This window comes from Dermacentor variabilis, chromosome 5 (assembly GCF_050947875.1).
Source record: "Dermacentor variabilis isolate Ectoservices chromosome 5, ASM5094787v1, whole genome shotgun sequence".
NCBI classification, from domain to species: domain Eukaryota; kingdom Metazoa; phylum Arthropoda; class Arachnida; order Ixodida; family Ixodidae; genus Dermacentor; species Dermacentor variabilis.
Genome location: NC_134572.1, coordinates 139,926,195 through 139,950,107, shown reverse-complemented (window position 1 = coordinate 139,950,107; position 23,913 = coordinate 139,926,195). Strand labels below are relative to the sequence as shown.

The 23,913-nt window shown below is 43.7% G+C and overlaps 1 protein-coding gene across 1 annotated transcript in view; it reads left to right on the top strand.

Moving 5' to 3' along the window:
- LOC142583653 (uncharacterized) overlaps positions 1 to 23,913 on the top strand; it is a 59,154-nt gene that overhangs the window by 7,594 nt on the left and 27,647 nt on the right. The window contains exon 2 of the mRNA XM_075694145.1: positions 2,035 to 2,507. Coding sequence (XP_075550260.1) covers positions 2,035 to 2,507 — 473 coding nt within the window. The remainder of the gene's footprint in view (positions 1 to 2,034; positions 2,508 to 23,913) is intronic.

Genomic DNA, 23,913 nt, shown 5'->3' with positions numbered 1-23,913 from the left:
CTGGTTTGATTCTCACCCAGTCCATCTTGCAAGTTGTTTTTTATTCATGAAGTGCCTGCTTGGATTTGTCGCTCACGGCCAACGCCGCCGACGCCGACGCCGACACCGACGCTGACGACACCGGCTTTTCTGCGACAGGAGTTCCTTAACGCTGTCGCGTTAAAAATTGGAGAACGCTTAAGCTTCGTCTTGAAGAGTGGAACGCGATAGCGTTATCGCACCCCGTTCGCACCACCCACTCAAAACAATCTACGTGAGCCAAACGTCGTGATCGGCACGGACAGCTGGGCCACGACGCGCCATGAAGGCGGGCGCAATCACGGGGCGAGTGCCGCGCCACTTGTCGGGGCAGCACCGTACATTGCGAGGAGGAGGTCTTCTGTGTTTGCCGCAAGATGGCTCTGCGTGTGCGCAGAAGTAATGTAGCGGAAACGTACTTTACTACTCGTGTAACTGCGACTTCTGTAATTTACATGCTCATAATTACCGATATACACCGCAGTATAACTTTCTACGGCACGTTTCTAAGGCAACACCGCATTCACTAAGGCACTTTTGTCACTTGAATTATCGAACTCATGGCTGAGTGGTAGCGTCTCCGTCTCACACCCCGGAAACCCTGGTTCGATTCCTACCAAGCCCATCTTGCAATTTGTTTATTATTTATGAATTACCTGCCGGGATTTTTCGCTCACGGCCAACGCCACCGATGCCGACGACACCGGCTTTCCAGCGACATGAGCTCCTTAACACTGTCGCTTTTATATACACGAGAAAAAAGAGAGGGCCAGGAACGGATCCTTGAAGAATGCATCAAAGTATTGAAATAGCGCGCGAATTCATGTCGTTGATAGATACGACTTGACGTCTACATGAAAGGTAGGCTTTTACCCACGCTAATAATATGGTGTCTTTTAGCATTAGTTTTACCATTCAATAATAGTTTTCGATGGAAAACACGGTAGAATGCCTTTTCAAAATCTAGAAATATAGTGTCAACCTGGTTATGTCTGTCTAGGTAGCCGCTAAATCATGGAAAGCCTCGATGCCCAGAGTTATTGTTGAAAAACCATGGCGAAAACCGTGATCTAAGGTACCTATTCGGCTTTCGTTTTCAGGAAACTTACACATATGTTTAACAATAATTTGCTTTAAGGCCTTTGCACGCGTGTATAATAAGGAAATCGGTGTATATGATGACACATCTGAAGACTCGCTTGATTTAGGAATTGGGATGATTTTCGCATATTTGCACTTGCTCGGAACTTCCGCATTAGGCAGAGATTTTTTAAATAATAAACCTAAATATTTCGAGCACATATCCCTATAAGTGTTAGAAATATTTTTATTATGCCATCTATACCTGGCGATTTCTTGACGTCACATTTTAGCAACAGCGCATGCGTGCCTTCTTCTTGGATTAAAAAAATGATAAATGAATGATGAATGATAATGAAAGTGGATGAAAAAACAACTTTCCGTAGGTTGGGAACAACAGGCAAGTTGTTTTTCAACCACTAACATCTGAACCCCCATACGTCTTTCACACAAAATATTCTAGCATGAAAGGCTGATAATATTGGACTCAGCTGCCCATTTACTTAGCACCCATTATGCATACCAGCAGTTCTTGAAATTTGATAGTATACATTTTTATATATAATGAGCATTAGTTGAATGTACGTTCAGCAATGCTTCAAAAGCTGCCCAGCCAAAAGGAAATTTCAGAATGTGCCATTCAGCGCCAACGTACAGTGAAGATTAAAAGCGAATATACTGCCGGTATTATTGTAGGTAAGAGAACTCGAAATTAGGGGAACTCAAAACATGCTACTTCCTGTTCATTTATTGAGCGCGCCCGCTTATTGAACTAGATCAAGCATAAGCAATTCTTTAGTACCTAAAGACCAGCCCATGATATCAGCAGTAATCTGGCACGCATTAAAAGCACAAAGCCGCAAGTAAGGCCAGATGAAAACAAACACACATGACTAGGCAGATCCATTCTTGCTTCCTCTTGGCTACTGCCACCAGCGTTTCTTCAGGCTACACCGGCTATGGCCTCGGCTATGGCCTTGGCTACGATAGCAACGGTCTTGGCTACGGTCTTGGCTACGGCCTTGACTACGGCCTTGGTTATGGTGGCTTCGGCTATGGTCTTGGCTACGCCCCATCTGTGGCCCACGTCGCCCACGCTGCCCCAGCCTTCGCCACTAACGCCGCTGCTCCAGCTGTGACCAAGGTCGCCACCACCTACCACGCACACGCTGTTACCGATATCACTCATGCCCCAGTCGCCACCGCTGTCGCTGCTCTAGTGGCCACCTACGCCGCTGCCCACAACGCCCCAACTGTGGCCACCATGGTCCACGCTGCCCCCGCTTTCGTTGCCTACCACGCTGCCCCAGTCTGTGGTTACGGCGTTGGCCACTATGGTTACGGCCACGGTCTCCTCGGCTACGGCCTTGGATCTCCTTTCTACTACGGTGCTTTTCTCCGCAAGAAGTGTAAGTATACGTCTCCGTATGCATTTTAACATGTAGCATATTTATGCCCTTTCACAGTTGAAGAGGTCGAAGTATAGTGAACGAAAAACTGCTCTCAGGACAACCCAGAAATTATCCATCATTGGTTCGTGGCTTGTTGCGGCTATGATAAATCATCCAATAACAAGTGTTGTGTTTATTCTTTCTAAAGACATTTGCCGCAACACAGCAGGACCCATATAAACTGCACTTACCTCCCAGAGAAACTCCGTTCACGAAAATAAACTTGAAGTTATGAGGTCAGGGTATACGTCAACGGGCAAATAAAGTAAAATGTCATAAAACCACATTTATAGCTCAGATTAGATTACTGCAAGGTGCAGTGCAGCGGTTTGGCTCGCTTTATATCAATGACTTCATGCTTACTTATTAGTCTGGTTCTGTTAATTTCTCTTGATTCCGCAATGTATCGATATATATCGATGAATCTTTGCAGGCACAGTCTAATTTGCCTAATGCACTGTAGAAGAAGGTGCATAAGGTCGACTCTTTGGTTTCGTTTTCGGTGTCCCACCCATATTGCGATTTTCTTCTTCGCCTTTTCATAAACGGTGAAACTTTACCTTAATCGAAGTAGCAAAACAAAATAAATTATAAACAGCCACTTCTGCCTTTCTCAAAGCTTGAGCAAGGTCACTGAAGATGTACGAATAAAATTGGTCCACACGGCGACTCGTCGGCATCTCATGTCTCATTTCTTTTCTGTTTTGGATATGTCTTGCGAACCAAAACTTGGGTACGAAAATGGTTTTTCGCATACGCTTTGTGTTGTTGTCGGATAAATAGCTGAACTCACAAATGTTCCATGTGGGCTGCAACGCATCTAAAAACACAGCTGAGATAAGCAAAAAAGGATCATGATATAGTCAAGCATAGTTCTCGCCGAAGTCATATTTGTGTCTCTTCTACGAGGGGCGAGTCTCTTCACTAGAAGGGGCGTATTACCATCCGTGAAAGCACACAGAAACTCCTCCACTGGACAAACTCAAGCAAAGCGTTAATTTTAAAGATTCTCAGTTATCGGGTCGGTGGGGGGGGGGGGCTGCTTTGTAGGTGATGGTTAGAAAAGACTGCAGCAATTTTCCCGGCACTCCTCCTTTGTTATGTTGGGTCGTAAGGCATTAACAGCGCGGACCAACGTATTCTTGATTATGGCTGTGTCGTTTTTTCTGCAGTCTAAAGATTGCGTTCCGAGACCGGCTGGCATCAAACACTTGAAGTGCCTCAGAGGTAATGATGTTCCCTTTTTCCCTCTTATATTGAAGTGCTGAACATTGGCCTTAAAGGTAGTCTACCACCTGAAAGTTAAAGGACTTTTGCACTTGCCCACCTAACAGAAAACTGCCGCATAGGGCGCAGAAAAACACAGTTAGAAAAGAAAAAGCTCTGCACTAAAACGAAGGGCGTTTAGCCAGCATATACAGCGTGATAATTTTTTAGTTTGACGGAATTTTTAAAAACCACCTCTTGCATATAACATTATTCTCGTCCTTCGTGGATAATTCAGAGGGGTGGACATTACTAGCACGAGAAATCAAAAACACATCTACAAATGATTAAAATAACTTCTATAATTGACTTCTTCCTTACTTTATGGCAATATGACAATTTACTATTTGTGGCCGACGAGTTTGCGAGGCATATCCACTTGAAATTAATTTCCAGAATGACGCAAGTTTGGAGGCGTACGCCATCAAACATACCGTAAGATTTAGTGTTGTACCACTTCCATTTGACTCTTTTTTTTCAGAACGCTGTTTTATGCATAGAAGCATCAAAAGTAATTGGAACGCCCATGTATCTCGCTCCACATTTTGGGGTAAATATTTCAAAACTGGTGTCCTCCTGCAAATAGACTTCAAATAGATACGTTTTGCAAGCTCACTGTCTACAATTCCTATATTGCAATATGAGCCGTAAGGTGTTTAATTAGGAAGTTAATTAGTGAATTTATTTTAATGAGTTCAATATGTGTTTGGACTTCTCCCGCTAGTAATGTCCAGCATTTAGAATAATCTAGCTCAAGGACAAGAATTTGGAAAGTTTAAAGATGATCGTCTACATGCTACGGGCAATGAATGGGATCAACCAAAAGAAACGCGTAACAAAGAAACATTTTCGCAATAAGTCAGAGTAGCGCGAGGAGGCATAATTAATAGTTCTCACGAAAGGGTTAGGCAATATAATGCGCTCTTTCGCGAGAAACTGTAATCGAAAGGACCATCATTCGGAATGTTCTTCCCGCTCTGCTACAGCCTCCTCTACCTGAACTATCGCAGCTTCCTCGAACCAGGGGTAAGCAAAGTTACATTAAAATTGTTTCATGACACAGGCACAAGATGCTCAGGCTGCAAGTATTTCTTACAGGGATACAGGGTACTAGCATATTGATTGTATCCGATACGATACTCGCCATTTGTGCCTTAAGGTACTTCAACACGTTTCTTATTTCCGCACTACAGTTGCATAGGAGGCACCATGTCATGCTTGCTCTAGTCGACTCACAGATTCCTATTGTGAAAGCAATACTACGGCAGGTCTAACCGCGTGTCGATGTTGCTGCTGACGACAGGCCCTGCCGGCGTTGCTGTACCGGCGCTTTCATGATGGAGATTGCGGGTGTCCCAAAAGTGTTTAGTACTTTAGTAACAGTATTCAGTACTTATAAGCTCGTTCTGAAGAGGTAAAAATTGAACTTCCATATTTTTAGAGATTATTTTTTCTGCTGTCAGACACGTTCTAGGCTCGAGAGTATTCCCTTGAGGTTTCAAAGGACGAACGCGCACTCCTTTGACTCAAAGCTTCCTTCCAGTAGGGCTCCTTTGCTGTGCCTGTGTGACAGTGCACATTCTCCCTTGAAGTAAAGGATCTTTGGTTCAAAAGACTTTGAAAGCGCCCGTGTGACTGGGGTATTACCTAGGAGAGACCAGGATTTGTGGTAATGGCAAGCTGCAGGGGCATTGTGCACAGATGTCGGTGATAACAGCATCTGGATATTTCACAAAACATTGCAAAAGATGCCAAACTGTGCCAAAATTTGACTGTACACATGCACTTTGCAAATATAAGGCAGGGAAGCGCAGATTTGTATACTAGGTCTTTTCCATCCAAAAAACCAATAACTGCGTTAACAAACCTTTTACAGGGGCATTGAATAAAGAAGTTGGTTACTTGAACAATATGATGTATGACATGGGTGCATCATGAATCACATAGTTTATATGTCGTGTATTGTGAAATTTCCTGCGAATGTGTCGTTTTTATGCACGTAATCATTGTTTTTTGAGGTCGCCTGATGTCCAGCACCCATTCTCTGCATATCATGTTGGTATTTTGTTTTGTCTTAGAACTGTAATTATGTTTCATAAAACCTTACATTGCTAAAATTAGACTCTGGGGCAGTTTGGTCTCTTCACGCACATTCTTGTTTTTGTCATTTCCCTTACCATGTCAGAATTTTTCTGGAGCACTTGCAGTATTTCGTCATGCTCTTGCATTTAGAAGCCAGATGTCTGTCTCTGAACAGCCTGAACCGCTCTTAGCATGCAAAGCTGATGCATCCTCAATAGAACTCCATAGTGAACGTATTGATAAAGATATTTTTCAGGGGATGAAGCACTTCTATAACTGCCGATTTTTGCAGCAATAAAGAAGCAGAATGCTTGCATCTGTGTAATCTATATATAATATTTTCTTTATATCATCTTTTATCTGACTATCTGTCAGCATGGTAACATTGCATATTATCTTCTTTCTTAACATTCATGAGTTCCAAATAGCTCCTATAATCTTTTTGTCATCACATTTTCTACAACATCCTTCATCGGAAGGACAACCAGCAGTTCACCTGATTTACCACTTTTACACGCAACAAATTCACCATAATAGTAGTGCCATGCCCATTGCTTAAAAGCTCCTAAACAATTTTGCACATCTGAAAGTTCCTTGAATTCATGCAAGCAAGTGCTGTTTATATGATGGCTGAATGCTCATGTGATTAGTTTTTAGGCCAGTAGGAAAGAAAAACCCCAGTACATAGGCGTTGCTTTATGACGTTGTCCTGTATTTATTATTACGTTGGTGAACTGTGCGTGCACTCTCAAGATATGCGCATTACTGCTGGTGTTTTGTATAATCTGTGTGTAATAAAACAGCACATTATATTATCAAGAACACATTTATTTTATTAGATTTTGTAATGTGTTGTCATAATTTCCTTTCATTGTCAGCGCTGCAAGGCATCCTAATACCTAATTAAAGAGCTTCTGCAGATATAAAGAGTTCATTCAAAATTTCAGGAACTTTTAATCACTGCAGCTATAGGTTTTTTTTAATATAAGCTCTTTCTTCATTACAAAATAGGGATTCCTAAATTGGTTATTTGCACCTATAAATCACCATAGCTGGATGAAAATACTTTTCAGAAGTTGCTTGAAGGTCTATTATACTTAATCAAATCAGAATAATAAGATACTCTTTGCAGATAAAAAACAATCTGAAAAGCCTTGTGGTCATTCATAGGAACACTTGTTTGTAGCTTTGTCAGTGCCGTGATGCTTCAACCTTATCCTACAAGATAACGAGGCTCACACGGTGTGAAATTTCCGCGAAGTATTCTGGGCGTGCATTCTGCAACTTAAAAGGAAGAGGTCCGGACACTGACCAAAATGGTTTAAAGTTGTTATTTGAATTTTGGCTCCCCCATGGGAGCCTTGTTCACATGGCTCCCGTGGGGGAGCCAAAACGTAAATAACTATTTTAAACCATTTTGGTCGTTGGACCTCTTCCTTTTAGCATGCATCATCCCAACCAGACGGCACTTCATCCAGTCTGCAACTGTACAATGGGCTGTAATTTTTCCTAAAATCTGAGGTGGCCAAGACACACTTGGCATGGTAGCATTGAATGGCCCAGCACTGTCGAATAATTCGTGATGCTACGTTTAAATATTCACGCGGTGTCAGTTTGCAATACAATAGTACATAATCTATTTACGTTTGGCTTTTCAGAATGCTCCCTATCATCACAGCCTGCCTGCCTTGATCTCGCAGAAGAAGAAAATACAAAATGCTTATCTTTTGAAATGCATGCATGGCTCCATGCAACACCACCTGTCGTCGGGGTGTTAGGACTTTTGACAGAGAAAATGTTTGTAAAGAGGCCTTAGTGTGCCTTGGTGGCTAAGTGTTTGCGTCTTTGCCTGTGTAAAAATTTCACATTTATGGATACTGTTAAGGGTTCCTGTATTATATTTTCTTTCACATCCTATAGAAATTTCTGTTTCATTATAAAACTAAAAATTATAGTTGAATTGCTGCTTTTTGTGATATGCAATATTCAGCTGAAGGGGATTAGCAGAGGTCGAACAAGTAGTATATCAGGTGGAGAAATTTTTTTGAGAAGCAGACTTCTTCGTTAGGGTAACAACCGTTTTCCTTGGCAGTATTTATATAGTTCCCTTTTCTCCACTCTATGGATATCCAGGAAAAAAATAGAGTGCATAGGGAGGATGAGGTAAGTTTAAATGCTCAACATGGGGGTTTAGTTGGGCTAGCAAGGTGGGTAGAAGTAGGGGAGTTTGGCAGGTTGCTGCCACAGATTTCAATGACTAATGTTGTTGTTTGTGTCTATGTTGGTTATATAATGCGAGGCGTCTTCTGAGGCCAAAAATTTAGAAAAAACTCCTTATATTTGTGGAAATTCAGTACGTGCCCCTGCGGCTACCGTAGGTATGTGTCACTGAGGCCCTTGGTTATAAGCACTTGGGGCCACTGGGCATATGCAGCTATTCAATGAACGTTTTTGACACAAACTTGCGTATTTACACTGGTTGTGTGCCACTGCATACGTGCCACTCTTTAATGAACCTCTTTGATGCCGACTTAGGCCATCGGCAATCACAACAATAACCTAGGTAGTGACATCTGTGTATGCATGTAAGTGTGAGCTGGAATTGTCTGCTGGAATTTTCATTCCTTGATGACAACTAGTCCCCTTGTTGAATTAACTTCAGCCTGAGATATCACCTGTTTGTCTGCTGTTATCACACTATGCCCATTTTACTGTGAACTTGTCATGTTCTCTAGCTGGGAAGCTTGAATTTCAGGTACTGCGCAGTGCTAAGGAAATTGATTCAGAGTGGGTGGTACTACCTCTGCTTCTTTTTCTTTGCACCTGCGTGTTACATGAGAGAATAAGTTGCACGTAGATGTCTATTAGAAATAGCATACGTATTCAAAGGTACTTTCATTATGCTCTAGGTCATTGGTGCTATCTGGCCTCCTTTGCATCATCTTTTGTAGCATGCTCGTTTACATACAAAAAACAAATGTGGCCTGTTCTAATGCATGCAAGGACTGCCCAATAGCTCATGATGTTTTGAGCCACTCCATTTCCGTCTTGGTTGCGCTTGTGGATTTGCAACTTTACTGAAGCTTGCAAAATGCTTGAATTTCACGTCAAACGGGTTTGCTTGTTTGTATCCAATTTATTGAATTATTTCGCTTTCATTATGCTAATAGTCTTTGATTGTACTATCATGTTGGCACATTTGAATCTGGAACTGCAATACATTTCGAAACAATTTATTGCTTTGTCATGGTTTTTGCACTCGTCACACACAATCTACTAAACACACACGAAAAGAACTCCCTTTAACCTCGTAAAATACCCAAAAGGCGCATAATAAACTCCCAGAGCTACCTGTAAAAGCTCTAATAAAGAGCTAAAATGCACTCCCAAAACATCTGTTTAAAACTCCCTTAGCAAAACAGCTCCGTAAAGCTGTAAAAATTCACTCCCAAACATTCTATATGTTCCAATAAAAAGCAAAATTTGAACTCTCAAAACTATCCATCCATAACTGCTCCCTTAAGCAGAGCTCCCAAAATATGCGAACGGTTGCTCTCAGGTTTACACCTAAGCGCTCCTACAAGGAGGTAAAATAATTTCCCAAAGCTTTCCTTCAAAGCTCTCTTAAGAAGCTAAACGTTTCCGAAAATAGACGTAAGAACTCCCATCGCTTCTCCTATAAATTCCCATAAGAAGCAAAATAAAATACCCATGTCAACTTGTAAGAGCTCCCAAAGCTCCTCATAAGAACTTCCATAGTGCTGGTGTTCAAAAGAGGAATGAAAAACTCCCAACGTTCCCCATATAGACTCCTGCAACCACTCAGGGGTTGGTGTTCAAAGGAGAATGAAAAACTCCCATAATTCCCCATATAGATACCTGCGACCACTCAGGGGTTGGTGCTCAAAGGAGAATTAAAGAACTCCCATAATTCCCCATATAACTCCTGCAACCACTCAGGGGTTGGTGTTCAAAGGAGAATTAAAAAACTCCCATAATTCCCCATAACACCACGAAACACAAGGGTGTGAAAAAAAAACTCCGTTCGCATGGAGGATATTGTCCTCCCTGAAGGGCTGTAGTTATTCAACGAGGCCAAGACTTCCTAAAAGGGTCAAACGTGTTCACAGTGTAGCGCTACAAAACATCCTATTTCCTCGTGAAGATCGACGTGGACTGGCGCTAGCCATTCGTTAGCAAGGCCATGACAAGATCGTCCGACCATTCTCTGCATACCACTTGAACTGAGAGCAAAGGGGCCGCATAATAGTACTAGGCTCTTTGCGCGCCATTTAATTAGAAACTTCGATTTAAAATCGCTGCCTTGACGACCGTGCCAAGTATAGCAACCGCAATTCCGACATGGCCTGTTTGACACGACGAATTCAGGGCGACACCGCTGTTTCGTCTGCTCCGAATTATGGCGGAAACAGTGTGCGTCGTGCCGAGTGAATGCATGCCCACCAAAGTGCTGTAGTGGTCCCACAGAAACGAAACATGGCGATACATAAGCAGCGGGTTCAACGTGCAGCTTTATGGCCTGAAGAGTTTGCAGAACGATATTTATTTCATAATACTGCAGGCCAATACTTTGGCCCAAGCAGGAGGGGCATATCACAAACAAGAAAACACAGAAAAGCGTATACAATGCAACATGAAATGAACATAATGCCCTAAAGAAGCACAAATGATAACGTCAACATCGCTAACTTGCACAAAAATGATTTTGCAATGCAGCCATGAAATGTTTAGACTGAAATACACTAATATGAAGTAAATTCCAATCGTTCACCGTTCGAGGGAAAAAACTGTACTTGTAAGCGTTTGTTTTCGCGAAGATCGGTGCAAGCAAATACTCATGACTGTGTCGTGTTCTCCTCGTAGAAGGCCGACATATGGAAGCTGGTAGCGTCATATTATTTTTTCCAGAAAGAGTGTTATGTAGTAGTACAAGACGATTAATTTTTCTGCGTATTTCGAGTCTCTGTATTCTATTTTGTAACATTATTGAGGACGGCGAATCCTTCCTGGCATATTTCCCGTAAATAAATCTCACTGCTTTTCTCTGTACTCGCTCAAATTCTTTTGTGTCTTTCATGGTATGCGGGTCCCAGAGTTCGGAAGCATATTCTAACTTTGATCTCACTATTGCATTGTAGGCTAACATTTTAGTCCTTACAGGCGCGTTTTTAAGCTTTCTTTTTATGAACCACAATTTTTTTAGCGCAGCTGAGCAAACATCCGAGATATGAGTTGACCATGTAAGCTTATTATTGAGGGTAACGCCAAGGTATTTGTATTTGTCGACTTCGAGGACAGTTCTATTTCCAAGTTGGTACGGAAAAATGCTAGCAGATTTTTTTCTTGTTACGCGTAAAAGTACAGTTTTTTCCGCATTGAGCTCCATTCCCCAATTGGAACACCAGTCAGTGATTTCTGCAAGGCATCTTTGCAGCACAAAATGATCATCATAGGACACAATTTCCTTGGAGATAACACAATCATCCGCGTATAACCGTATGAACACATTACCAGGAATAACATCAATCAAGTCATTAATATAGATTAAAAATAACAATGGTCCTAGTACACTGCCCTGAGGGACTCCTGAGGTGACCTGACGTGCACTGGAAGTACAATTCCTAATATCAACAAACTGTTCTCTGTTTTTGAGATAAGCACATATCCACTGTATGATGCCAAATGGGAGTACAATTTTATCTAATTTATGTAATAGCTTTGCATGGGGAACTTTATCAAAAGCTTTGCTGAAGTCCATAAAGAGCACATCTATTTGTCCAGATAAATCAAGTATGCGGGATAGCTCATGTACGGTTGTTACGCGTTGAGTTACAGTGGAGAGTCCTTTCCTGAAACCATGCTGAAAAGGTGATAGTATGCTATGATCTTTCAAAAACTCTTGTATAAAACCAGCGACAATATGTTCCAATAGCTTACAACACGAGCTAGTAACAGATATAGGACGGTAATTTAAAACAGATTGGCGGTCTCCTTTCTGGTGTATCGGCACAACACGTGCTTTAATCCAGACTGATGGTATTGCACCTAATTTTAAGGACAACTGGAAAAGATTAGAAATGAATTCAGATAATTGCTCAGAATATCGCCTCAAGAAAGCATTAAGAATGTTATCAGGCCCAGCTGACTTCTTAATATTTATATTTTGAAGCAATGCCAGGACACCTTCGCGACTGATTAAAATATTATCTACCGATGGGCTACTTGCACTGGAAAGTTCACACTGATCACGTTCTGTAAACACACTTTGAAAATATACATTGAAGTATTCAGCAATGCAGTGCGCATCGTCTATTTCAATTCCGTTAACGTTAATGCTTTGTATCTGTTGTTTTCTCTGGCTTAGATGCAGCCAGAACTTTTTAGGATCGCTAGAAATAAATTCTTCAAGATTCAAGCTGTAGAACTCATATCTAGCCGAATTTACCTTTCGTAGTAAGTCTTGTTTCAGCTGCGTAATCTGCGGGGTTGTAGCTTTGTTCCTCTTTCTCAACCTTTTTATTTTTCGCTTGGTCTGAATAATATCTCGATTTATCCAAGGATTTAGGCGCTGTTTTCGAACTACTTTTAAAAGGACAAAGTGCTCCGTACAGTACTTTACAGTCTCCTCAAAACGTTGCCATGAAAGTTCAACATTATTTTCGATTATACCAAGTTGTGTATCTAAATAATCTATAATCGCAACATCATCTGCCTTAGTGAAATCTCTAATTGTTTTAAGTGTTCTTTGATCTTTGTGCTTCTGCGCAGGAACTTTCCAGCAAAAAGATATCAGCTTGTGATCTGATATACCAGGCTCGACTGTTGTTGTTCCATCAGAAAATACTTCGCTCAGGAATAGAAGATCGAGAATATTATTTCCACGGGTGTCACTATAAACAGCCTGCTCGAGGCCCAGGCTGAACATAATATCTATCGCCAAGTCACCAGAAACCGATGAACCATAGTTTAAACGATTCCAGTTTAGACACGGTAGATTAAAGTCACCTGCTATTATTAAGTTTTTTCCCTTTAGTTTCAGAAGATGATCATACAACTGATGCACAAAAGAGTCATCAGCCCCTGGGGCCCGATATACAGAGCACAAAAGAACGACATTCCCCAGATAGATACCTTCAAGAGTAAACTTTCGTGTTCCTTGATTTAATCTGCAACTGTTACATGAACACTGGATTTTGTTATGACTGCAATACCGCCACCGCGAGAAACCCTGTCTTTTCTGTACAGATGATAGTTCGGCGGAACTATTTCGTCGTCGCGAATGGCTTCGTGCAACCAAGTTTCCAAAATGATGCAGACATTGGGGTCATATAACAAAAGCAAATCTTCCAGCTTATCTGTTTTATTTACAATACTTCTGGCATTGAATGAGAGAAGCCGGAGCTGGTGCGCCTGCAAAAGCTAGCTTTCGGACGTTGAGCTGTTCGTTCTATAATTTTGTTTGCGGCTCGGTGTACTATCAGTTCCAGAAATCTGTTTACGGGAGTTGGAGGCATCATCCCAAGAAAAATACTGGTCATCAATTCGCAGCTAATCGTGAATCAGCTGAACCTTTTTTCCGCTATCTTTGTCTGCCTTCGCACTAGTCCAAAGCAGTTTGCGTTTGCGCCGCGTGTCACCGCAGTAATCATTCTGAATAGAAATGTTTCAACCTTTTAGCTTAAATGCGTTCAGCATGACTGAATGTTTTTCCGTGTAGTCCTGGAAATACACGATAATCGGCTTGCCATCTGAACTCCTCCCAAGCCTATGTATTCTTGCCACCGACGAACAGCTCAAGCCCAATTTATTCAGAAAGACGTCGTTTAAAACCTTGTCACGTAAGAGCGACAAAGTTTCATTGGGAATTTCCGGAACGCCAAAAACTATAAGATTTGATCGCCTACTTCGATCTTCTAGGTCGATCATCTTGGCTTTCTGTGATTTTAGTATCTCTTCCATTTTACATACAGTTGTGACCAAGGTAGCAGCTGTGCTCGTATTTTCTTGTACGTCTTCTTCCAACTGAGTCAAACGTTTGTCAAAACAATCAACCGCTTTTTCTGTATTTTCAAGGCGCATTTTCAAGTCCGCGATATCATTTCTTATTGCCTGTTGTCCTTCTATCAAGGATTGAAACATTTCTTCAACTGTTGGTCCAGGATTTTCCTCAACATCGCCACACAACATCAGTTTGCAGGAGCAAAAACAAACATAGGCTATACTTATACAAAGTTGAGGGCACGGCAGAACAACTAAAAACCTATTGTCACTACGAAACGAACAGTTGTGACCAACCTGTACAAAGAAGATGAGGCGCATGGTGAACGACCTGCACCAAGCGTTTTCGCCGTGCCCACTGAAGATCCTCGGGTGCGGGACAGTCTTTATAGGGGTAATGGCCGGTGACGTCACGAATCCATGGCTTGGAAAAGGAGGCAGTTCGATGATGACGTTGAGTATCCGAGCTTGATTGCTGATGCTCGGTGTTGTCGATACCGGCGTTAGCGTGGTTGCAGGCGATGAACCTTGCGCTGACAGCAACAGAGCCTGTACAAAGAAGATGAGGCGCATGGTGAACGACCTGCGCCAAGCGCTTTCGCCGTGCCGAGGCGTCCGAAGCTTGTTAGTCCTTTTTTCGTTCCAAGTTCAGCTTCCACGTATTGCGTTTCCTTGGATGCTTCGGAAACTTGCAAGAACGCCTTCAAATGCTCCTTGCCCCGCACTCTCTGGAACCCATGCGGCGCTGAAGGAATGTCGCCGTTGCGCTGGGTCGCTTTTCTTTCACTGACGCGACAGAAAGATCAGCGCTCAGGCTGACCACGACAGAACGCGTTTCATTTCGTCACTCAGCAGAATTGCCAGAGTACTGTGGAGGCAATTGCAAAATGTGCAAATTCAAATTAGAGGATTTCTACCGCGCCAAATTGCCGAAGCATTGACAATTTGGTATGGACCGGGTATAATTTACCATATAGCCCATATAGCAATGCCATGACCCTTTTAATTTGGAAAGTGCAAACATTCTAGATGGCAATGCAGTGTATTCCTCACATGCCCTGGTGTCGGTTTTATTTGCTAGAAATGTCACCTAACCCAAGGATAGGATAGGACAGGAATAAACTTTATTTGTCCAACGGTTATTGATGTTGGTGCCCGGGGCTAGGCTGCCAGGGGTCCATCGCCCGAGGAAAATCTTTCGAGATCTTCGCCAACGGCACTGGCCCGCTGGACGGCCCACTCCTGGTCTTCGGGTGCCTCGCTGAGGAGGGCGGTTTGCCATCTCTCAGCGAGGCGCCCCGATTCAGAGGGCTCTGGTGTTATATTCCCCCTTCCCCTTTGTCCTTGTTCCACGTGGCGTTGGCATTCCCAAAGCACATGGGCCATACCGGCCCGTTCGTGCCCGCACCACGGGCAGCCCGGCGACGGGTGCAGCGCGGGCCACAGGCGGTGCAGGTGGTAGGGGTTGGTGAAAGTGCCCGTCTGCAACCGGCTCAGGTAGACCGCCTGGGACCTGTCTAGGCGCCCGTGGGGTTGTGGATATTTTCTTCGTTCTTTCCTATAGTGACCAAGCACCTCTCTGTACGTTGCCGGAAACTCCTTGACACCGCAGTCGGCGCCCACGTAATCCCCAGCTGCGTCCGCCGCGATTTGTGTTGTATTGGTAACGACAGCGTCCGCGCCCGACGGGGTGGCAGCCGCCATCGCCGTCACTCCTCCACTGGGGTTCCGCACAACAACGGCAGCGGCTGCCCTCTGGGTGACCACGTCGCGGCGGGTGATGATCAGGTTATCCTCCACACCTCCGTGGAGTACCGCGAGGGCTATGGCCATCTCTTCCGCTGCTTCGGCCGACGGCAGCCTCGCTGATGCCGTGACGCGGATCGTTCCCTTTGTATCTACGACTGCCATGGAGAAGGCGGGCGCCGCCGCCGTCGGCCAGCCGTGTCGATGTTGCCGTTGTTGCTGCTGCCGTTTTTATCGTAGTAGCAGTAGTGGTGGCGGTGCTGGTAACTGCGGTTCGTCTCGCACATTCCCTTGTAGCGGCGGTGGTGGTCGACGCTCCTCGTCGCCATCAGAGTCACTGACTGGCCGCGTGTACCTGGCTGCATCGACGAAGAGGACGCCTTCTTGTCTTCCATGCTTCTCGAGGATTGCTACCGTCCTGCGCATACGTCTTTGCACGTCATGCACGGGGTGCATATTCTTCGGCATGTTTTCCGTCTGTATGGCGTCCCTGACTTGCGGTAGCAGTGATTCCTTCAGTCCACGCGCCTCGTGATATCGAATCCTGAGCAAGTCTAGGATTCGTCTTCCCGTTACGGTGCTCGACAGCCGCTCCAGCTGCGCGATTCTCTGCGCCTCGGCGATCTCTTCGAGCGTGTTGTGTACGCCCAACTCGAAGAGCCTGTGGGTTGGCGTGTACTGGGGTACTCCCAGGGCGGTCTTGAACGCCCTGCGGATCGCCACATTCAGTTTGTCGGTTTCGCTCCTGTTCCAGTCGGCGTATGCGACAACTTACGCTATGTGGCTCAGCGCGTACGCCTGTATCAGCCTCGTAACGTTGTGTTCCTTCATTCCTTTCCTCTTGTTCGCGACCCGCCGCACGAGGTGTGTGGCGGCGGCCACTTTCTTCTGTAGTCGGGCAACCAGCTCGCGGTTGGCACCGTTCTCTTCCAGCCACAGGCCGAGCACTCGCAACTTGGACACCGTCGGTATTCGGGTCCCCTCCCTCGTCGTGACGCGGACGCCCAAACGACGGGCGTCTAGCACGGCCTGCGGAAGTGGTCCAAGTTATTCCTAATAGTAATCTTTAATAGCCTTAATTTTCTAGCATTCAGTAACCTTCACTCATTTCGTGGATTTCGCTATAGGTGCATCTTGTATCTTCAGATGCACGCACGCACGCACGCACGCACACACACACACACACACACACACACACACACACACACACACACACATCTTGCCACAAGTACCATAATACAGATACACGAAATCCAAAGAGTATCCTAAGATAGTATCTAAGGTGCATGCAACTTCGATACTACACAGTCCTGCCTCGAGCAAAAACGTCCACGGGTATCATGACCATAATTTCACGCACTACTGACTGTTCACTATCGCACAAAATAAATGTGGGGAAATATCGCCGTCTCTTTGGCTTCACATGTTGTCGCATAACTTCTTCTTTTTTCTTTTTTTAACATTTCATTATATGCTGAAATGTAAATGGGCTAACTGCACTTGCCAGCTTCTGCTTACGTTTTATTTACCTTCATCACTTTGTTCTCAGTGCCGAAGTTAGCGACCCTCTGCTTCCCTAGAGCAAAGGGTCGCTCTAGGTCGACCTGTCGTTTTCACTATGGGTGGGTATTCAGGACCGCCGTAGAACATTTCACAGTTTACCCCCTAAGTGAAGGACCATTAAGATTCGGTTTTATAGCTGAAACAGGGCGGAATATATTAGGTTGCTGAAATTTCCAGGCGTTAACTTTTTGCACGTCTGGTAGCGGTTATGAACTTCTCGAATGACGCGATTCAAGTTTTGCACTCACATGAAGCGCCTGGCTCATGGATTAAACTGAGTAATCAGCCTAACTTGAATATGGCATTTGCTGTCTCGAGTCATATTCAAACGTACGCCTCTGAGATAAAAGCAGTGCCACGGAATTCATTTATTTATCACATCTTTCTGATAATTTAGGAACTCCAAACCCATTTCCTGAAACGGCTTGTGTATTATGTTTATGTATTACATAAACATAATACACAACATATTACATATTACATTTATGTATTACATGATGTATTAGTTTTACATTACGTGTCATTATGTAGTATTATATTTATGTAATATGTATTACAGGCTGAGTGTACTGCAATAATTCTGTTTTTCTTTTCTTTTTTTCCTTTTTTACTACATTGACGTATTAGATAGTGACTCCCTGAGTGTTGTGCAATATCGTGGTCTGGGCAGGGATTGGCGCATTGTCAGGCATTCAGTTGCCTTTTCGCCACCCCTTCCCGCTGTACCACTGGATATGTATGCTGAACTGATGATGAAATGAACCATTCATTCATTCATTCAAAAAAACGTCGACTCCCCGTTCAGACGGGTGATGTCATTGGACAACGAAAACTTCACATCGCCAATACCCGCCGTGTTTCCTCAGTGGCTATGGTGTAGCGCTGCTAAGCGACGGCGGCCGCATTTCGATGAGGGCGAAATGCGAACACACCTGTGTGCTTAGATTCAGGTGCACGTTAAAGAACCCCAGGTGGTCAAAATTTCTGAAGTCCTCCACTACGGCGTGCCTCATAATCAGAAAGTGTTTTTGGCACGTCAAATCCCATAATTAAAATTTTAATGTTAACAACGCATTTCTTAAAACCTGTCATATGTAAATACCACCAATCTTACTGTAGATATACCGGTGGCACGAGCCACTATACCTACAGTGTGGACATAGAGTTTTTCATTTCACTCATTAAATAGTTTCTCTAGTATAAACCACGTGTCTCAACCGCACCAGACTGTCTACTATTATTCAGGGGGCTTGTACCACCTCTTCGGCTTGGTGAAATGATATAGTCCACGGGAAGCATGCCCTGCTCTGAACAAGCCAAGTCACGCTGTCGTACCCGATGCGTCGAGCTCGCTAGCGGAGCGCGAAGTCACCCCCTTCCTCTTAAATGCTCTTTTTTCAAACAGAAGTCTCCTCCTCACTCTCTTCTGGAGGCGTTATTTCGTGATAAAGCGCATTCTCATGCGTGGCTGCTGTTGGTAGCTGCGGTTGGCTATGCAGAGTAGATACCGCGGCCGCCGAGGGGTGCCGCCACGTGTCCTCTGGCTACGGGCACTGCGGCTCGCTGAGGACAGCCGCGTGTGCTTACGTTCGGCCCACCGTAGGCACCAAAATCAGAACTTGTGACGTCTGCGCTAAAATCAAAAATGAAACTTGAACTGCGAGTCACAGAGGCATTTAGAAGGCGGAACGTTGTGAGCACGCCCGCCCCGCCGTATCCTAGCAAGGCAGTGAAGAAGCAACCGGAGCACAGTGGAGGCCCTGATTGATTGCCAATAACTCTGTTACTGCTGAACGCATTGAAGTACTTTTTGTGACATAGTATATTGCAATAGCCTATTTTCATTTCAAATGCCTTTCTCTACTTCGATAAAAAGTGGTTCAGGACCTCTTTAAAGAGTGATGCCGAACTGATGGAAAAGCCCGTAGAAAGTAAGAACGGCATTGAAAAAGCCTCACCACATCAGCAAAACATGTTCACTTACTACCTAATAAGTGTACAAGTAGTGTGCCTACAGCGAGATATCTACGCAAAGTGTCAAACAAAAAAAAATTTGACACTTATTCATTGTCTATTGTTACCATGTGTATTGTTTATACGTAGAAACTATTGACAGCGACGCCAATGGCAGTGCGGGTACATACCCTAATGGCTACAGAAATTTTAGGGGCCATCGAAAACGCGCTACTAATCTACAAGGGGCGCTCGCAAATGCAGCCTTCAATTGTTACGGACCGCTTCACTGATTGTCGTATAAGGCTCTCTTGTGTGTGTTAGCCTAATTTACCCATAAGGGTCGTGAAAATGCATGGGAAGTGCTAGTTTATGCCCCGTAAAAGAACATGTCACACTCCACGCTTGTTCAAAGGGCCAAAGTAACTGTCGTTTTAGCTAGACCTTATTGCGTTTAATGAGGTTATATTTGTGATTAATACATGCAGAGCGAAGTCGAAGACTGAACACACTGACAAGGGGTTCTCCCCATTAGCAGTTGATGGAAATACGAAACACACTGCAATTATACATAATACAATACGGCGCGTTTCTGGAGTTCATAAATGATTGAAAAGACAATAGATAATTTCGTACAATTAGTGTGAACTCTAAACCGTACAATGATTATAACCAAAAAATAAACAAGCGCAGGTGTGATCTGAATCATTACTAGCAAGAGTACTTGTCCATATAACACAGTAATGTGTTTCGCAGTGACGTGTTTAAAACCAATATGTTGGCCCAACGCACATAACTCCAAGCCATACGTGTGCTGTGTCTATTAAATCCTGTACAATTAACGCAGAAACCGCAAAGGAAAAGGCTATCGCGTTAGCCGTAGTACAAACGCAAGCGGGCATAATCATCAGTGATTCCCAGACGGCGATAGGAAACTTCGCCAACGATCGAATCTCGCCAGAGGCACTACGGCTCATAAAATTAGCTAATAACCACGACAAACGTGTCCATCTCGTCTGGACACTCGCACACGCACTAGCAGACGGTAGCAATGCGGCGGCGGACCGCATAGTTCGAGCGCTTACGGACCGAGCCCCGGTTAGCCCCGCCCCACCGACTACCGACGAGCGGGAGTGGAAAGATCGAATGACCAGATTTCAAAAAATTACGCAACATTATAGAATGCAGAGGCGCACATTCTCGCCACCGCACCAGAAATTGAGCAAAAATCGGTCCGTCGAATGGCTGCAGTTAAAGACGAGATCCTATCTGTGTCCTAATACACCCAGATTTATACACGTCTGACAAGCGCAGACATTGCGACTCTAGAGCCACCCTGAAGCATATCCTGTGGGAATGCACGGCTATAATGCAGAATAACGGTGATGCATCCTCAGGCAGCGACAGCCTCCACGTGCGCTGGGAGTCTGCGTTGCTCAGCTCGCACCTGCAGCACCAACTCTGGGCCATCCAGCGAACCGAGAAAGCCTTCAAGGGCCAACAACGCTTGGCCGAAACCTAGGCGGGGTCCAGGCCCACCAAGCCAAATCGCAGGGCACTCAATAAAGTTATTTGAATGAATGAACTAACGCCGATGTCTACGATTGTGTCTACATTTATTCTATCCAGCGTGCAACTTCATGCAGTCTTTAGGCTTATCTACCACGCAGGTTACATCATCATCATCATCATCATCATCATCATCATCATCATTATTATTATTATTATTATTATTATTATTATTATTATTATTATTATTATTATTATTATTATTATTATTATTATTATTATTGATCTACTTCAATGATAACTTGACCAAAGCTAACCGCGATCTCTTCTGGAAAGCCAGAAAGAAAGCAAAGGAGGAGGGTTATCGGTTTTGTTGGGCGAAAGGAGGCAAGATCTTCGTGAAAAAGAATGAAACAGCGTCTCTTGTTCGAATTGGTAAACAAGCGGACCTGGAAAACATTGCTTAGCCAACATGCCTCTTTCTTTCAGTGAACTACCGGACTTCAGTTCATTTCAAACTGAATTTTCATGCAGTTCTGATAAAGATTTTACCGTTGTGAGCATTAATATTGCAAGTCTGCGTAAATACTGGGACGAATTTGAATTTCTGGCTGAATCGGCAGCGAACTTTGTAGACATTTTTGTGATAACATAAATCAGTGTTTCCCAGGCTTGCCTTGGTACGTTTACCCTGTAGGGCTTTTCCACACATATTTTCACATGAAGCGGACGTCGTGGCGGAGGTATTGCTCTCTTTATAAACGACAGCTGTGAAGTTCCTTTTGTTCATGCATCTTTTGTACGTGCCGAATATATGATGGTCAAAGTTTGTATGAGGTCATTTTCTGTACATATCTTATCGATTTATCGACCACCCTCATGCAGCCTTTCACGGTTTCTTGTAGAGCTTGAGGAAGCTCTGCGGCAGTGTAGCTCAGTAGACCAATTCTGCTTGAGTGAAGACTTCAATAACAATATTTTATGCCCTGAAAAAGTCACTGTCGGTGATCTTTTATCTACGCTCTCCGCTTATGGTCTGGAATGTTCAGTTGGAGCTCTTACTAGAGCGGAATTAGTTAATGATAGCCTAGGGCAATCTTGTTTAGATCACATGGCAGGGAGAGCTCCCAGCTGTTTATTTAGGACATGTATTATTCTACAACGGTTGGCGGACCACTATTTTGTAGCATGCCGTCTTCTATTACCGGACGCGTCTTGAACGCCGTCGGTCGAAACTGCATCCGGGCAGCGCAAATGCCTTGTCCCTATCTTTATACAATCCAAGCTTGATAAGCTTATCGGTTCGTTTGACTGGGCATCTTTAACCAAAGAAGATTCGTTGGGCAAAGTGAATGAAAAGTTCTGTATGCAACTGAAAAAAAAATTGAATTACGTTGCACACGGCTGATTGCTAAGCCGATAAGAAAGGGTCACTGCTGGATGAACACGGAAATTCTTGCTTCCATTTCGTATCGAGATACTTTGCGGAAGCGCTGGAGAAGAAATCCCGGAAACCAAGCACTGTGCTTTGAATACAAGTCTGCAAGAAATAGAGTTGTTGTTCTGCGTGACGCCAAACGCGGTTACGTTTTTTTTATAAATCCCAACAATCCCAACTTGGTCTTTAGTAAATCATCTCAGAGAAGTGAGTTCCAGTGAACGTTCAGTTTTCGGTGCTATTTAGCAACCTCCCACAGCAGTGGCTGATGCTTTCAACAGGTACCTTGTTAAAGCGTCCCAAAGAGCTGTCTATCTATCCAGAAACATTCAGTCATTAGGACAATCCGGATCTGCGTCAGCTTTTCTTCCGAGAATTTTGAAGGGCGACGATCTGGAAGAAATCATTGACAGTTTCCGTCCTAACAAGCCCACTGGATATGATGGAATATGTTTATACACCTTCAGAAGGAATTTAAATGCGCTGTCAGATGTTCTTTTGCATATACTGAATTGTTTTTTGGAAGGTGACGAAATTACAGAGTGCCTAGAAACTGCAGTTATTTTACCATTACACAAGTCAGGGAAGAAAGATAGTATTGACAACTATCAGCCAATTTCTATATTGCCGATTATTGCTCAGGTTTTAGAAAAAAATATTTTCCGCACTATGTCTTCTTTTCTTAACAAATTTTCTATCCTGAACAACTGACAGTTTGGCTTTGTTTCAGGGCGTGGTACTGTGGGACTGCTTGAGGGGTTTTTAGATGAACTGTTCTCGGCATTCGATCAGAATGGTTTCGAGTGTGCGCTGTTCGTAGATGTAGCGAAAGCGTTGGAATTCCTGAATCATCAAATCTTGTAAAGTAAACTGCATTTTGGGGGATTTCGCGGGCGTTTTTATAACATTCTCGAAAATTACTTGAGCAACAGATTTCAATTGGTCGCTACGGATGATAAGGGCGTTTTGAGTTCTAAGCTATCGTTGAAAGCGTGTGTTCCTCAGGGGTCCATTTTATCGCCATTCTTGTTTAACATCTTTGTTATGATTTTCCTTTGGCAATTTCCAAATGTTCTGTGTTCCAGTATGCACATGACGTGTACAAGGCGATGCTTTGTACAATGCAATGCTTTGGTTCACCAATAACGGAATTGTAGTTAATGCCCCCAAAAAACGCAACTTTCTTTGTTGTCGCTATCCACTCAAGACTACTATAATTAACATGCATACCTACACACATGCGTCAGTCTGTGTTTGTGATTAATGTGCTCCTATCCCATACGTGGACTCTGTGAAATATCTCGGAATCTATTTCGATAGTGACTTATCATGACAAGATCACTTATCACTTGTTTGTTATAAACTGGGGTCAGTAGCTTCGCTGTGGCTCTCGCTACGAAAGTTTCGCACCCTTGTCTGTAAAAAAGATCACTGCACATGCTCTCGATTACAGTGTGTTGAGATACGGTATCACAGTCTTCCGCTTCTGTTCGGATCGTTGGAGATGCAGGGTAAACAGAATTATAAAAAAATATTCTTTAAAATGTTGCCTGCAATTCCGCAACACTAACAGCTCCAAATATATTCCATGCACTTTGTCTACCAAATTTTCATTCATTGCCTATAAAAACAGTTGTCGTCAAACATTTTTGGAATTCCTCATTTAAACAAAAAAGTGCGGCCACAAGATAACTTAGAAAACACGTCCGGTATGTAGTTACTCGATGAGCCACAAAGTGCGGTGCCGCCAGACGCTCTGCATATGTGCCGGACCATATTTAACAAATT